A 16,581-nucleotide genomic window follows, 5' to 3' on the forward strand; every position below is an offset into this window, starting at 1 on the left:
CCTGGCCACAGCTGCCTACCAAAACCTTTGAAAAACATCCAGTTACTTCTAGGAAAAAATAAGAAAAGGAAAACTGAGATATGAAAGTCCCAGAAGCATGACATAGCTCTGCATAGGGATGTCTTAGGAGAGTGATGTGAAGGACAGACCCACTTAAGACTCTCAGACAACTTTCCTCTTGTCAGGAGGCACCTGCAGCTCTGTTGACCAGTTACAGCGTAAGACTCTTGGCCGGCAGGTTCTAGAATCTGACATGGTCACACCTGGGGACTTCACCCCAGTATTCCTAGTATTAGAGCTGGGAGACAGGCCCAGAGGCTGCCTTGGCACACTCCCAGGGTCCTGGCTCACCTCGTTTCCCTCCTGCTGGAGAGCAGCCTATTCCTTCTGGGAACACACACATTTCCTGAGTCTGCGATTCCTCTTAAAGGTTGATTTTTCTGAAGTCCACTCCCACAGGAGGGGTATTTAGGTGTCACCAGTCTCTCCAAGGTCAGGCCTTTAGAGGAGCCTTTTGGCAGGTGGTGCTCGGGCAGAGTTGGTAAGGCATCAGAGTTCTGCTCAGAACTGACCTCAGTGGCCTCAGCCGGAAGTCTACCTCATGGAAACTTTACTGGAAGTAACTTCCCCAGATGATCTCTCCACAGAGGCAGGGCCTCCCGTGAGGCTGAGCTGTCATGGTCCGCTTGCTCTGAAAGACTTGAGTCTGTGACAGAGAGCCTGGTCCCCCTGCCAGCCATCACGATGCTGGGCCTCTGGGCTGTGAGGAGTAGGCTCCCTGCCAGCACTTTGGCAGGCAACCCCTGTTTGCTGCTCTCTGAAGCCAGGTTGCTGGGGGCCCTTAGACTCTGAAAGCAGGCTTAGCCCAGTTCCCACCCCTGCACTGCTGGCTCTTCTCCAGGGCCCCGGGGCAGACACCCTTCCTCACCTGTAGAACTCGTTCTTGCTACAAGCCTAGGTGAGCCAGGCACTCAACTTCTGTAACCAAATATTTATCCCCGCTTCTAATAGGCTTTGTTCCCGCGCTCTGCAAACCCTGGGAACACCAGGCGCTACACACCTATGCTTTCTCCCTCCCACCTCGAGCTCCTTCCCTCTCCCTGTTCCTCATCTCCCTCCCCTTCTCTCTTGGGAGGGCATCCTTCTGTCTCTACCTCACAGTGTCAAATAGGATGCTAAGCCTACCAGTGGGCTCAGAGTCCAGTGACTTTAATCTGTTTTCGAGGTGTCAGCTCTGTGACTTGGACAACAGCCACTTCCCAGTCACCTCTCCCAAAATGGATTGGGCTGCTTGCCACTAATCCAGGTGGCCATAGCGTGGTCTCCTGTGATTGACATGCCCTCGTTACTGAAAGAAAGCATGAAAACACTTAACATAGTTCCTTGTTCTCTTTCTCATCTCATGGAATCCACTTCCGGACACATGTATTGGAGGCTCAGAGAAAAGGGACAGAGTTTTACCCTAAAACCACCCAGACCTGTCTACCATACCACCATTTACCCACCTTCCCCTGCTCCCAACCCAGAACTTCCAGGTGACTCTTTATTCCCAGGAACTGCTCTGAATTCCCTCTGCCCTCAGAGGCAAGGCTTGTCCAGAAACCTAGAAGTGCTTGGCCCAGCCTTGAAAGACAAGCAATAAGCATGACAAAAGCTAATGACCCTATTTTCAAATCCCGTTCGCTGGTCTTACTTGGAACTGTGGCTTTTTAATTCAATTCTGAGTTAATTCTAATTTAATTCACAATGGATGCCATCTGTTTAGATTAAACACTTAGCTTGACGTGGAGCAACGGCGACTGGTAGGGGAGGTGGCAGGGCCTCGTGGACAAGACTGCATGATCTCTATAGAGAGATGGTTCTTGGTTTGCCCTCCCGCATCCGTCCCCTAACCCCCCACTAGCTGTGTCTCCTCTAGAGCTCCCACTGGAACCTGTTCCTGGGAGCTCCCCCACCAGTCAACAAGACAGAACAAATGGGTGCTAGGTGCCCAAACGTCAGCGCTCAAGTGTTCCTAAGTTGCTATCTGTTTGTTTTATCTGCCGTCTCTTCCATCCTCTCTCATCTCCCTGATGTCTCAGCACTTAGCTTTCTCCTCGTTCCCCTTACCACAGCCCTTTGGTGTCCCGATGAGGTGGTTCCCCTGCTTTTCCCCAAGCCGAACAGTCTGTCCCACCAGCTCCCCAGAGTTGGCACCAAGCAGAGGAGGCCTCTTAAACCAAGGTCCCCCTGTGTTCATGCTCTGTCAACTGAGCCATGACCGTAGGGCCGGAGAGGCTACGAGATGGAAGAGGAAGGTTGGGACAAGTCCTGGAGCAGATCATCCAGGTGAAGGGCCACTGATGTCAGTGTCCCCGGGGAAAGGCTGCACCTGGCTGAAGACCTTGGGGCCTCTGTGTACCAGAACCTGAGATAAACCTGAGTGAAGTAAGATGGCCAAAAGGTGCCGTGCACACGGGAGCACACGCCCCAGGCTGTCTCCGAGCAGGTGAGAGTACCCTGGTCAGAAGCCTGTTTGAGAAAGATGAGAGGATCTCTTCAAGCGGCCCCGCCACCACCTGGCCACCCCACTACCAGCTGGCTACCGCCATGGGGTGCACGCCTCCTGGGCGGTCACAGAGTGTCCCAGTTCTTGGTGTCCCCTTTTCAGTTTTAGATCCCAGTTTTTCTTCCATAAGAAGTCCCCGTGTTCCTCTTTCTCTCTTAGCACCTAGGGGGTACCCCAGGATGACTAAGATGCCCTTCCCTAGGGTGCCCCACCTAGATCTTGTGCGCAGTGGGGGCAGCCCCTGCACAGCCGTGTGGGGAGTCAGACGAAATCAGGTATCGCTAGGTCCCCTGGCATGCCAGGGATGTCTGTTGTTCCTCTTCTGTTCCCTGCGAGCATCACTCCCTGCTCCTTGTTCACCCTAAAGGGCAGGTGTAGCGACATCTCTCGCCAGTCCTGTGGAGGAAGTTCCTGTTCTTTCTCAGAGCCATGCCTTGCACCCCCGGCCATCTTATCTCCACCTCCAACCCAGACACCACCTCCTCCAGGAAGCCTTCCATGCCCGCCCATCTGTTCGTTATCTGTCTCCCATCTTGGCTGTAAGCGGTTGATGAAAACAGAGGAATCCAGTTCTTCCCCTTTGAATCGGTGCCCAGCTGTTCGTCCAGGGTGACGTCACTGAACAGCCCTACCTTCTGGGGACTCTTCCTGGCTTTGCCCCTCCTGGCTTTTGCAGGAAGTACCTCTTGGAACAGAAGAGACCTCCCCACCCCTCACTCCCCCAGGCTGACTTTGGGTGTGAAGAAGAGCGTGGGTTGAGGGTCCTGAGTGCTGTTGGCAGGCATGTCCCTCCTCGAGTACCCTGCCCCCAAGGGCCTGCCACACCCTCCACTTCCCCCCATTGTGCCTCCTTTCCTGTTTAGCCAGACGACGGGGGCCTGGCACATTTTTCTCCCTTCGAAGATCTGCCCAAACGAAGCTATTTCTTGTCTTGTCTTCCCTGGCCATTTTTTGAGGCCCATGTCTCTGGCCCATTAGTGGGCTCTGGATCTACAGACCACCTCAGATCTCAGAGCTGCCCATTCACCTATGTGACAGGAGACCGGGACCCTCAGTTTCCTCCTTTGTAAAAAGAGAAGCGACGAGGCAGGCAGCCCTGATCGGATTAGAAAGGCTTGAGAAGCCGAATGTGTCCCCACTTGTAGGAAGCAAGAGCTGTGATCGGTCATGTCTTGCTCGTCTGGCTCTGTAGATGCGGGAGCTCCGAGGAGGGCCCAGCTGGCCGCCCTCTGAATGCCTTCGAGTCCAAACATCCTGTTCTTTTTTTTGAGCTCCTTACTGGAGAAATGGGAACACTGTAGATTTTTTTCATCTACCGGTATCGGGTGTCACAGAAAACACAAGCCCTCCTGGGCTGAGCTGCTAGTTCTGACTTCTGAGCGCAAATCTAAGCTACTGCCCGGGGTGGCGGTTCTGTTCCTGGATTAAGGCAGCCTCTGTGGGAACTGGCCCACCCCTGAGACAGACCGGCAGCCTGATGCCTCCCCAGGGTCTGGGCCTGCAGCAGAACCCCTTCCCCTTGGAGAAGGGGGGCTCGGGGCTCACAGTCTTGCCACCCCTCTTGTCTCCTTCCCTGCAGGTGAACTTTCGAAGCCCCCGGAGCGGCCAGAGGTGCTGGGCAGCTCGGACCTCGGTGGAGAAGCGACTGGTGGTGCTGGTGGCACTTCTGGTGGCAGGGCTGGTGGCCTGCCTGGCAGCCCTGGGTATCCAGTACCGGACAAGTAGGTGCATCTGTTATTTGTGGTAGGCGTAACCATCCTTTCCGCCTGTCACTCGGTGCAAGGCTGGGGTCTTTCGGTTCAAGCTGAGATTGACCTCCAAAGCCAAGGAGACAGATGCCTAGGGGCTCGGGGTGCAGACAGGTGGGTGAAAGGGGTACTGTAAAGGTTTTGAAGTCAGAAGGACAAATTTGAGTGTGATGGCTCCTGCCTATAATCTCGACACTTTGGTAGGCTGAGGCAGGTGGATAAGGATTTTAAGGTTAGCCTGGACCATTTAGTGAGTTCAAAGCCTTTCTAGGCTACATTAGACCCTGCCTCAAGGCCACACAATGAAAAGGGCGTGTGCTCACACCCTGGTCCAGCAACTTAATGGCTGAACAAACCTCTTCATTTCCAATATTACGTGGGTATTTTTTTCCCTAAATGGGGCTAAGGGATGCCAGTTTGAGGGGTGACTCTGATGACGTGTATCTGGTGTCCCCGAGGACTTTTTCAGTTAGCTTTGGCTCTGTGACTTCCTGCCATTCCTAGTCAGTCATGGCTTCTGTTTACCAGTGCTTCCCATGGACCCTCTCCTCACACGCGCAACCTATTTCCTCCTCCCCGGAGCCCTGTGAGGTGTGGCGGAGGCACTGAGACCAACTCAGCCAAGGCTGCAGGCCAGGGGGATTGAGTGGGAGCCTGGGTTTGCTCGCCAGTTTCCAGGTTTCAGAGGAATCCAGAGCCAGGGCCCCACCTCTCTTTGTAATCACAGTGTACTCCAGGGCAGGCAGCTTCTTTGGAAAGGCCCCAGGGCCTTTGTGTGTCTCTGTGCATACATGACTCTCCTCCACACTGAATGGGCACATGATGGCTCCTCCTGACCTATTATGGTGGGTCCCCCTGACCCCACTGTCAGGGTGGGTCCCCCTGACCCCACCGTCAGGGTGGGTCCCTCTGATCCCGCCGTCACGGTGGGTCCCTCTGCCCCTGCTGTCATGGTGGGTCCCTCTGACCCTGCTATCAGGGTGGGCCCAGAACTGTCTGCTCACTCTTGGCCGAGAAATGACAAGCAGGCTGGACCTCAGCAAGTATGCTGCCCTGGGACTCCCCTTGGGAACCCCAACAGGTTTCTTCAGTACTCAGAGCTCCCAAAGGACAACTCCTAGATAAGAAGCATGGTGGGGCTGACAGAATGACTCAGTGGGTAGAGTGCTTGCTACCAAGCCTGACAGCCTGAGTTTGGTACCCAGACCTCACACAGCTGTTGTTGTGCCAGGTGGGGCTCCTGGGGAGGAGTCTAGTGTCTGCCTCGGTCCATTCCTCTCTCTGCCTCCAAGCCTGGACAAGGGATGGAATGGCCCTCTCGCCTTAGGGTAGAACTGGGCTAAGGCTCAGGAAATCTGTGTAGCACCCGAGAAAACAGCAGCCACCTCGGGGCTTGGCAGAACCTCATTGTACATCAGCAGGCCCTGACTTTGGCCACATCTGAGCAAACAGCCAGGCCAGGCAAAGCAGCTCCTCAGACGATTCTGGAAGCCTAACCTCTCTGCAGTGTCTGGGCCCCTGAGGACATTCTGACCCGTTTCCCTGCTTTGGAAGCCTCCTTTCCAGAGACTTGGAGCTGCTTTCCAAACGGCAACAAAACCAATGCAATGTTCTTCTGGGAATTTTTAAAAAATACTTTTAATTTTTTATTTATTTTATTTATCTGTCTGAGCATTTTGCCTATGTGTTTGCGCACCTCATGCAGAGGTCAGAGGCAGATACTGGAAATTAGAATCCAGAGTTACAGACAGTTGGGAGCTGCCTTGTGGGTGCTGGGAACTGAACCCGGGTCCTTTGGAAGAGGAGCAGGTATTCTTTAACCACCAATCCATCTCTTTATTGGGAAGTTTTGTTGTTGGTTTTTTGATTGTGGAGTGTGTGTGTGTGTGTGTGTGTGTGTGTGTGTGTGTGTGTGTGTGCGCGCGCGCGCATGCGCATGTGTGTGTGTTTGAAGAGGCCAGGCAACCCTTGGATGTCATCCTTAGGGACACCATTCATCATGATAGTGACCCTCACTAGCCTGGAGCTCACCTGTTATGCTTGACCAGCTTGCCAACAAACCCATGGATGCTCATGTCTCCAGCACCTGGCATTGGGATTGCAAGTGTGTGCCATCACTCCTGGCATTTGTACATGGGTTCTGGGGTTACTGACTAACCTGTTTCCCTAACCCTGTTCCGCAGAGCACTTTAAAGCATCTTGAGGGCCAGATAGATGACTAAGTGGGTAAAGGCACTTGCTGTCAACCTGATGACCTGAGTTTAATCCCCAGAGCCTACATGGTAGACGGAGGAGAGCCCTGGTGCCTGGAGCTTATTCTCTGACCTCCGCGCGCATGTTGTGGCACACAATCTCACAGTACACTCACACATACACACATTCACACGTGAGCTTACACACATTCTCACACAATAAATATGTGTTTTTAAAGAATTAAAGCACCTTAAATGGCATGGAGGCCAGGTGCTGTCAGATGAGTAAATTGCGTCTGAGCTGGTTTCTGCCTTCTCGGCTGATTGTGTGTGTCCCAAAAGAAAGGAATATTTGTCTCCTCTCCAGCAGGTGACCAGGTCTTCAAACACTTTCATTCAGTAGGTCATTTTATTCTTGCCACAAACATCCACTGAACAGCAGTGGATGCCCAGGACGGGGCTGGACAAAGGCTGTGTGAGAACAAGTTCATACCCTTGCCGGGAGGTTGACAGGGATGTGGCTGCGGTGTATCACAGTCCATGGAAGGACGGCGGGTGCAAAGGCAGGAAGGAGCACAGCACAAAACGGCCTGGAAAGGTTTCTGAGGAACAGCGAACTTAGATGAGAGGACCCCAAATATCAGTTGGTCAGATGGGGACCCCCAAACCATTCATTAGTCAGTTAGATAGACGTTAAGTTCCTGATGGACCAGGGATGTTTGGGGTTTTTGTTGTTGTTGTATCTCAAGACAGTTTCTCTGTGTAGCCCTGGCTGTCCTGGACCTCACTCTGTAGACCAGGCTGGCCCGCCTGCCTCTGCCTCCCAAGTGCTGGGATTAAAGGCGTGCGTCACCAGCGTCACCACCGCTCGACTTCTCATGTTGTTGTCTTCTGGGCATTCCCAGCCAGGATCTTGTCAGGCTAGACTTCCTGCAGTTGGCTGAGTGAAACAATGGGTATTATTTTGCCAGTACGAAGTTATGCCATAATAGCGAATTGCCCTTTTCAAACACGCACACGTTCCTTTTCCCCTCAAGTGCTGGTCTTCCTCGTGGCCGGGAACTGGAGTGTGCGACTCTGATGATCTGAGTATTACTGTAAGTGACACCGTCACCCCTGCCACAGAACGCCTCTCCATGGGCTGTGACTCAGTGGTAGAACACGTATCTACCATGTGCAAGGAAGGCCCTGGCTCCGTTCCCTGCCCTTGAAGATTCTATTCAACTCGGATGCCAACAGCCCAATAATTTTGTTTTTTTTTTTTTTTTTTGAGGTAGGGTCTCATATACCTCAGGCTGGCTTCCCACAACTCTTTGTAACTGAGGGTGACTTCGAACTTCTGATCCTCTTGCCTCTACCTCCCAAATGTTAAGATGAAAGTCCTGTGCCACCATGTTCTGTTTTATGTGGTACTGGGGACTGAACCCAGGGTTCTACTAACTGAGCTACATTTTCTGCCCTAATTGTGTGCATGCATGTGTGTGTTTGTGTATGTGTGTATGTATACATGTGTGCATATGTATGGTATATGAACACACATGTGTGTGTGACATGTACATTGCATAATATTCTCTCTCACACACACACGCACACACATGCACATACAGAGAGAGAACCTGGAAGACATTCATTGTTAATTGTATTGAAAAGTCAAATGAATTTGTTGGCATCAAGATCAAAAGTCTTTGTGGAGAAAAGATTGCTAAGAGAAAATCGGCTTAGCTCCAAGCTCTTTGAAACCATGGAAGGGAGTTTACTCAGCTAACAGAGGTTTTATTCTAAGCACCAAGAGACGCTAAATCTGCCGAGTTTGTATCTCGTAGGGGATCTAGTAGCTGCCCAGTTAGGTCCAGACCTGGTGGGGCTTATGGCCCCTGGGACCCTGGGTTCCAGGTTACCCGCACTGCTCACCTCTCCTTGGCCTCTTGTCCTTGACCCGCAGGAACACCCCCAGTATGTCTGAGTGAGGCCTGCGTCTCAGTGACCAGCTCCATCCTAAACTCCATGGACCCCACGGTAGACCCCTGCCAGGACTTCTTCAGCTACGCCTGTGGGGGCTGGATCAAGGCCAACCCCGTGCCCGATGGACATTCACGCTGGGGGACCTTCAGCAACCTCTGGGAACACAATCAAGCCATCATCAAGCATCTGCTGGGTAAGAACCAGGGGGACCAGCGACAGGGCTGAGGAGGGAGATGTCCCTCGCCGTGCGAGCCCGAGTGAGCTGGTTAACGCTGAGCTTTAGTCTCTTCATCTGTGACATGAGATCAGTCGCACGCACAGTTCACAGCACTGAGAGCGTGTGTGAGGCCACTGGCACTGAGCAGGCACACAGCTTCTCACCAAAGCTTTCAAGGCACAGCGCAGCGCCTGGCTTGCACTAGCTCTGAGCTCTTTGAAACGGACTGAGTCTCCAGTGTTGTGAGTGAGAGGAATGGAGGCGAGACGCTCCAGATCAGACTACATTTTGATCAGTGGTGGTGTCCCAGAGGGCAGGGCATATAGCTCAGTTGCTAGAATGTTTGCCTGGCAAGCACAGGGCCACGGGTTCAATCCCCAGCTCATGTTGAACCTGGTGTGGCATCTGCACATGCCCGCAATCCCAGCACTCGGGAGGTGAGGTGGGGAGATCTAAAGTTCAATTTAAAGTCAACCTGGGGGCTGCAGAAATAGCTCAGCAATTAAGAGCACTGACGGTTCTTCCAGAGGTCCCAGGTTCAGTCCCCAGTGCCCGACACCTGTCTATAACCCCCAAGATCTGATACCCTCACACAGACATACATGCAGGCAAAACATCTATGCACATTAAATAAAATTAAATAAATTAAAGTCAACCTGGACTTCATGCATGAGACCCTGTCTCAAAAAGAAAAAACAGGAAAAAAATGTATACTAACATATCAGAGTTCGTCACTCTATAGGTAAGAGTCATCTGGGCTGCTGGCTGTCATCAGCCTTGAAGGACACCTGACTATCCAAAGTCCCTTTGACCGTGGAGTCCATGGTTAGACCCCAGGTCCGTGTTGTTTGTGCTATTTTCCGGATTGATATATAAGACCATGCCCACCCACTGCCTCCTCTCCCAGGAGTCCCACTGTGTGTTAGACCACATGCGTTGACCTCAAGCAATCCTTTCCAGCTCCGTCTCTTGCTGACCTCTGCCCTCTTGAGGGGGAGGGGGCTCCCAAAACTGGGGAAGGGCCAGATAGTGAAACATCTATTACTCCATGTGTCAGTGACACAGTTTAGCCTCATGAAAACTTAACTGTGTCTTGGCAGTTGTTCGGATTTTTGAGACAGGGTCTCCCTGTATACTCCAGACTGGCCTTGGATTTGAAACAATCCTCCAGTCTTCACCTCCCAGGGCTGGGATGACGGGTGAGCCACCGCACCCGGCTTGTCTTCAACATACTGAGGAGTAGGTGACACAGAAGGAGCTGCTTAAAAGAGGACAGGTCCTCTCCAAGCGACGAAAGTCCTCTCAGGAGATAGGGAATGATTCCGATTTAACAGCTGGTTTTTAGGCAGCCATGTCCTTCAGACGCAAGTAGGTTAAGGACACTTTCCCTTTCTTTCCCACCCCCAGCCTCAGACCAGGGCTGTTGTTGCCAAGCTGCCTACCCAGCCTCTCCCTCACCATCCCCAGCAGCTCCTCAGGTCACAGGACCCCTCAGGCCATCGCTTTACCCACTAAGTTGTCAGGGTTCACAGGGCATGACCTCCAGTTCTGGGCTATGACTTTCTATCCACTCTGCCCCTCGGGGTCAAGTCGATGGAAGGGATCTGCCCTGTGCAGTGTTAAGACCTGGGGAACAGCAGGGCCTGGCGGAATTGGGGCCACACTGTAGAGTTCTGAAGCCAGGTATGCTCCCTGCAGACCAAGCTGGCGGCTAACACAGGGCTCTAATCTATGCCACAGTTCCAAATCCCCTGAAACATGGCTCTCAGTGCCAGTAGACAGGGAAGGCTGTGGTGAGTATTGCCCTTCATGCAGCAGTTCAGAGGCAGAACATGGGGCCTGCGTGGTCCCTGAAGTGCTCAGCAAAGCATAGCTTTGTGTGAATTCCAAACAGACTCTTGCCTAGCGAACTGCATGACTGTAGAGGGGGCTCCAGGTTCTTGACTCCTCCATAGCGTGGAATCTCACACAGATCACTGGTAAGGATGTGGCGAGGGATCAGAGGATGGCAAAATCCTAGACTGTCTTATTTCTCAGCGTGATGTGGTCCAGTTATCAGGGAAGGTGGTCCTGGGTGTTTCTGTAAGGTGCTAAGGTTTTAATTGGCTTTTTGCAATGCATCCGCAGAGGTCCAGGCCTGTGACTCTGTTGCAAATGACACTCAGAGGCAAAAATGGGTTTCCTAGGAAATGGTGGAGCTAGGGGTTCAGACTGAGAGCCGTGGAGACTCAGTCTGTGCTGTCTCATTCCTGGCTCTCTTTAAACCACATCTACTCTGGAGAGGCCTGGTTTTGCTTGGGAGTGAGGCCTGTGGCAAGCCCTGGGTCCCACATCACTGAGGACACCCACACCCACATACACACTCCCAAGGCATGTCCTAGGGTCACCTTCCCCAGCCAAGTGGCTCTTCAGCTATGTCTTAAATACCTGGGAACCTCCAAAGGAGCAGCCAGTTTCAGCTTCGCTAAGACAAAGGGTCGGCCCTCAGACCTCAGGAGGAGCCAGGGCTAACAGCTGGCAGACACTGGAACACGGGGTGCTTAGCACCTCCAGGGTAACCAGGGGCCTGCTCTCGGGAGCTAGGGAGACAAAGTGAGGCATTTGGAGTGTCAAGGGAGGAGTGTGCTCCTGACCCAACAGTGCCGGTGTTAGCATGAAGGCGAAGTGTAGCCTTGACCAGACCATGTCTTCTGAAGGAGCCATGCCTTCCTTTCTCCCTCCTTCCCTCAGGGTCCCTGGCGCATGCTAGCCTTGAGCTCCGTAGGAAGCCAAGGATGATTTTCAGTTTCTTAGCCTCCGTGTTCACTTCCTAAGTGCTGGGATTACTGGGACTGGCTTCTGTCAGCCCTTAGACTTGGCCATGCCTTTGGCTTTAGCTCATACTATTTCACCATCTAGACAGCCTGCCCCACAAACCCACCAGACTGATAGCTGTCTTGTACAGTGTTGTGTTTGTTTGGGGTGTGTGTGGGAGTGTGTGTGTGTGTGTGTGTGCGCGCGCGCTTGCCTGTGCACATCTGTGTTCAGGCCAGATGTCAAGACTGAGTATCTTTCTCAGTTACTCCTCTACCTTATGTTTTTGAAACAGGGTCTCTTCCTGAAACTAGATCTCACTCTTCGTGCTAGACTGGTTGACCAGCGAGGCCTGGAGTTGACCTGTCTCCATCCCCCAGCTTTGGGGTGACAAGCCTGTGCTGCCACACCCAGCCTCTATGTGGGTGCTGGCGTTCCAGACTTAGATCCTCATGTTTCTAGGACACTGAGCCATCTCCTAAGCCCTTTTAAACTCTCTTAAGCCTATTTGCCTGTTATGTCTTCTATCAAAGGGCCTCCTGGGGCCTGCACCACACTGACGGCTGTACCTTTCAGACTGGCAACATCTTATAAGATGAGAACATAAAGCTGGGCACGGTGCTGCATTCCTCTAATCCTGGCATTCTGGAGGCAGAGGTGGGAAGATCAGGAATTCAGGGCCATCCTTTGCTATATATTGAGTTCAAGGTCAGCCTGGGTTATGAGACCCAGACTCAAAAGCAAAACAAGGATAGATACTTAAAATATTTATCACAGATTTGTTGTGACGATTGAAGCCGTACAGACGCCGTAAAGAACAATCGGCTATCGAGACTAGGGAGGCAGCTCAGGGGGAGATGCTGGCCTGGCATACACAAGCCCCTGGGTCCACCCCCAATACCAGGGCTGGGGGGGCGGCACATGGGCGGGGGTAGGAGGGAGATAGTTATCTCCCTTCCTCTCCTATATCCCTGATACCAGCCACTCTGAGAGCACAGAACATTCCAGTCTCATGATGAGTGCATGTTGGTGACTTGGCACGGATTCTATCATCTCGTTTTCATTTTGGTTATGTTTTCCCAATGCTTACTGTCTCACGCGGTTTCCTCTTCCTGTCCTCTGTTTGCTGTGCAAAGGCTTCCCCTGGTGTAGTGTCTGCAGCCGTTGGCGGACTTTCATTGCAGAATGGTTTTGGTGGATTTGATGATTCAGGCGGAGAGGTGGGTGCGGACTTCTCGGGGGTGGGCGAGCACTGTCTTCTGGCCTGATTTTTCAGCATACTGACTGGCAAGAAGGAACAAGCAAACAGAAAGACTGGGGCGCCCGTCCTGGCCTCAGCCACTTACGTGACGTAGGACGAGTTCCCAGTTATTTGGCTCTAGATTGGGTGTGATCCAAGTAAGAGCCACTTGTGGGAAGTGTTATGACTAGTTGCACACATGGCCACACCCACGTGCAAAGAGGCAGTTCGCTTTCTCAGGGAGACTTAAGAATGCCTGGGTTCAAATTCCAGGAGGCTCATTAATGGATTAGCCTTTGTTGGCAGGCTCCTTCACCTTCCTGGCCTCCTTTTCCTTCCCTTTGGCTGATAACACCACATCCATCCCTGTGTCGTGTGGTGATGAGACACAGGCCTGGCCCGGCCTGCACTCGGCACCAGGAAATACCCATGGTATTGTCACAAAGAGCTGGCCTCCTCTTTATCAGTCCCTGTTCTTCCCTCCAGTATGGAGCTCTTGAGGCCTGGAGCTGTCTGAACTGAGTCTGTGGTGTTATCTAAAACAAACACTGGCCTTGCCCTGATGGAGACTCCAGGCCCCACATGCATCTGCCCAGACAATGCCGTGGCAGTCAGGGAGACCATGGAATTCACAGGCACCCTGTTCCTGCAGCCCACCTCGACCCCCTGCCTGCCTGGCTGCCTGGGCGTTTGCTTCCTAAGCCCAGCACTGATACGAGAAAGGGATCCAAGAAAAACTCCCAGAGGAAAGAGAGGGCCAATTAAACAGTGTGCTGTCTTTCCTCTCTGGGACTTTGGGGAAATGACTGTGGAAGTTTCTGGAACATGGGGTCCCTGGAAGGAAGTACCTAGGCAATTGGAAACTCTGTTGTCTGGCCCCATGCTGCCAGATGATTTCCACCCCACTGGAGCCCTGGAGGTCTCCTTTCTCCCCGATTTCTCCTTCCGAAGAAGTTGAGCCCACTGCTCAGTCTTTCCTTAAACGTCCCAAGAGCTTCCCACCCTGCCTCTGCCACGCTCTGGCCCAAGACCTACCTTTGTTACCTGGTCTAGGGAAGTACCTCTCATGCAACCATCATTTGTGTTCTCCCACAGGTGTGTGTGTGTGTGCGCGCGCGTGCATTTGGAGGCCAGAGAGCAAGGGCAGTTGTTTTCCTTCATTGCTCTCTACTGGGTTTTTTGTTTTGTTTGTTTTTTTGACTGGATCCTCTCACTGAGCCTGGAGCTCACTGATTCAGCTAGATTGACTGACCCATGAGCTCCAGGAATCCACCTGTGTCTCCGTGTCCCCACCCCCACCCTCCAGCCTTGGGGTTACAAGTGTGTGCAGCTATACTCAGCTCTTACGTGAGTTCTGGGAATCTGAACCCAGGTCCTCCTGCTTGCATAGCGCACTTTACCAACCAAGCCAATCCCCCAGCTCGATATGGCTAGCTTGATTCAGTTCGGGGGCCTCTGAGCCTCAGGCTAACCCTGAACTTCTGCCCCACCCAGGTCTTCATTGGCACACAGGTGAGATACAGCGGGCAGAGATATGAATGCCCATCCCCCATTGTGCCCACACATCCTGCCTACCTTCCTCTTTTGATAGATCTCAACCTGTCACTGGCCTTATTGTAGGGGATAGGGGGCCCCTTGGAGTCAGTACAGGGCATACCCAGACAGCAGTTTCTCAGCAGAAAGGAGATTTATTACCCAGGGGTAGGGGGCTGCCTCTGGATCAGACAAAAGCAGACAGCAAGGAGCAGCAGCAGGTGGTTTTTGTTGTTTTGGTTTTTGCAGGAGTAACTCTTCTCTTAAGGAGAAAAGGGGAAGTCTCTGCTAGAGGGAGTTGGAAAGTCCTAATCAGACAGGTCAGCCAGTGTAGCCGAATAATGAAGTTTGATAGTTGGACCTTGGTGTTTAGTCTCAGGAAGGAGTCAGTGGTCAGATAAGGGAATGGACCTTGGGGGCTAACTTTAGGAGTGCAATCTAATGGTTCAGCAAGGGAGGGGGCAAGACCTGCCAGGGCCATAGTGCCGTGTTTGCCGTGCTCGGGCCTGCTAGAGAGCCTTACCACCCTGCTCTTCCAGATAGGATGTTCTGCCTTATTCTCCATGAACTGAGCTCTGCTCTTGTAACACGTGTGACTGAGGGCCTACTGTGTGCCTGGTTCTAGGGACACAAAGATGACTGAGATACAAGCCATAAGGCCCAGGCAGGCTAGACGTAGCCCTTATCCCAGTATGTAGTTAGATGTCTCGCCACTGCTTGGTGGCTGGCTCCCTGCCCATGCATCCGTTACACCTAGCCCAGCCACTGCCAACCCTGGGAACTGAGTGATTTGCTCTGGGAGCCAGGAGCATGGCCACAGAAACCAAACTTGGTCAGGAAAGCCTCACAGGAAAGGTGAAAGGTTGGCCGTTTGTGAAGCAAGTGTTCTCTCTCCCTCCAGATGCTGGGGTGGGGATGGAGGGGTGTCGGGTCAGTGGCCTCCAGCTGGAACTCAGAACACACTGTGATGAGCACAGCCAGGCTGTCCCTGGGGAGCCTGTCTTTAGGTCTCTTATCTCCGTGGCCTTGGGGCCCCGGGGAAAGCAGATGCCAAGGCTTGTTTCTGAGCACAGCGTTCTGTCTCTGATGCTGGCGCTGACCTCTTAGGGTCATGGCCAGAACCAGATGTAGATGGAAAGCTTCTGGGGCCTGGACAGCACCTGGTGCTCCTGCTTTCCCTTCTAAGAGCTGAGCTGGTGGGAGTGTTGCCATGGAGATGAGGCCCTGGGGTGTGGGGCACTCCCCCTTCCCATCCCTGCTTTGCCTATCAAGCCTGAGACACTGGTTCTCCTGTTTCCACCCTCCCTCTAATAGAGGCCTTGTCCCATCACTCCCTTGGGGACTGCTGATCCATTTCTGGTGAGGATGGGTAATAGGACTCTCTGGAGAGATGCAGCTGCTGATTAAAACATCCCATGAGGGGCTGAAGAGTCAGCTCAGCAGTTAGAGCTGTTAGGAGTTGCTCTTCTGGAGGACCCAGGTTCAATTCCCAGCACCCACATGCCAACTCACAACTGTCTGTGACTCCAGTTTCAGGGTACCTGACACCCTCATACAGACAGACATACATGCAGACAAACCATCAACACACATAAATTAGAGAGAGAGAGAGACTTCCCAGGAAATAACATCACTTGCCTGTGACAAAGGGCTCTCTCTTCCACAGGTTTGTCCTTTTCTGCTCCTCTCCTTGGTTCTCTGCTGTCCTGCCCCCCTCAAGAGCCCTTCCCCCATCCTGTGAACCCCTTTAATCTTTGAGACTCCGCTCACACAGAACATCATCTGGAGCTGGGGCTGTACTTAGTTGGTAGCATGCTTGCCCAGCGTTGCCCAGCATTGCCGGGTCCTGGGGGTGGCACCAACACTGGATGATCTGACCGTGGTGGCGCCTGAGGTCATCCCAGCTTGAAGCCAGAGCCATTGCCTTCTTTAAAGCATTTTATCCCCTGCAGGCTTTTCTCTGCACATTCCCATCCCTTTCTGGAGTCAGAGAGCATGTCCCATGTCTGTCTGTAAAACTTCATGCTCAACCTGGTGTCCGGCATCCAGGCCTTGCCCAGTGTGCTGAAGGCTTAGAATAAAAAGCTTCAGATCCACAAGCTTCTGAGGAGACCTGGGAGCTGAGCCTGGCTTCCACAGGATTTTGTGCAGAAACCCCATGGGACAGGGGCCTTGCCTTTGGTCTCCCAGTGGTTACACGGTGTGTGGCCCAGAATGAACCTCTGATGTCTGCCCGGTGAATGGAGGCAGATGTGTTCAAGATGAGGAAGGGCTGGGGAGGTCTTGGAAGGAGGCAAAGGAAAGGCTTCCAGGTCTCAGCATCTCAGAGTGGCCCACTCTGAAGCTGG

The 16,581-nt window shown here is 52.8% G+C and overlaps 1 protein-coding gene across 2 annotated transcripts in view; it reads left to right on the top strand.

Moving 5' to 3' along the window:
- Positions 1-16,581, top strand: part of Ece1 (endothelin converting enzyme 1) — a 97,029-nt gene that overhangs the window by 46,495 nt on the left and 33,953 nt on the right. For both annotated transcript variants that reach the window (XM_075947004.1, XM_075947003.1), the window contains exons 3-4: positions 4,128-4,269; positions 8,431-8,643. In XM_075947004.1, coding sequence (XP_075803119.1) covers positions 4,128-4,269; positions 8,431-8,643 — 355 coding nt within the window. The remainder of the gene's footprint in view (positions 1-4,127; positions 4,270-8,430; positions 8,644-16,581) is intronic.

Source organism: Microtus pennsylvanicus, chromosome 13 (assembly GCF_037038515.1).
Source record: "Microtus pennsylvanicus isolate mMicPen1 chromosome 13, mMicPen1.hap1, whole genome shotgun sequence".
Taxonomy (NCBI): domain Eukaryota; kingdom Metazoa; phylum Chordata; class Mammalia; order Rodentia; family Cricetidae; genus Microtus; species Microtus pennsylvanicus.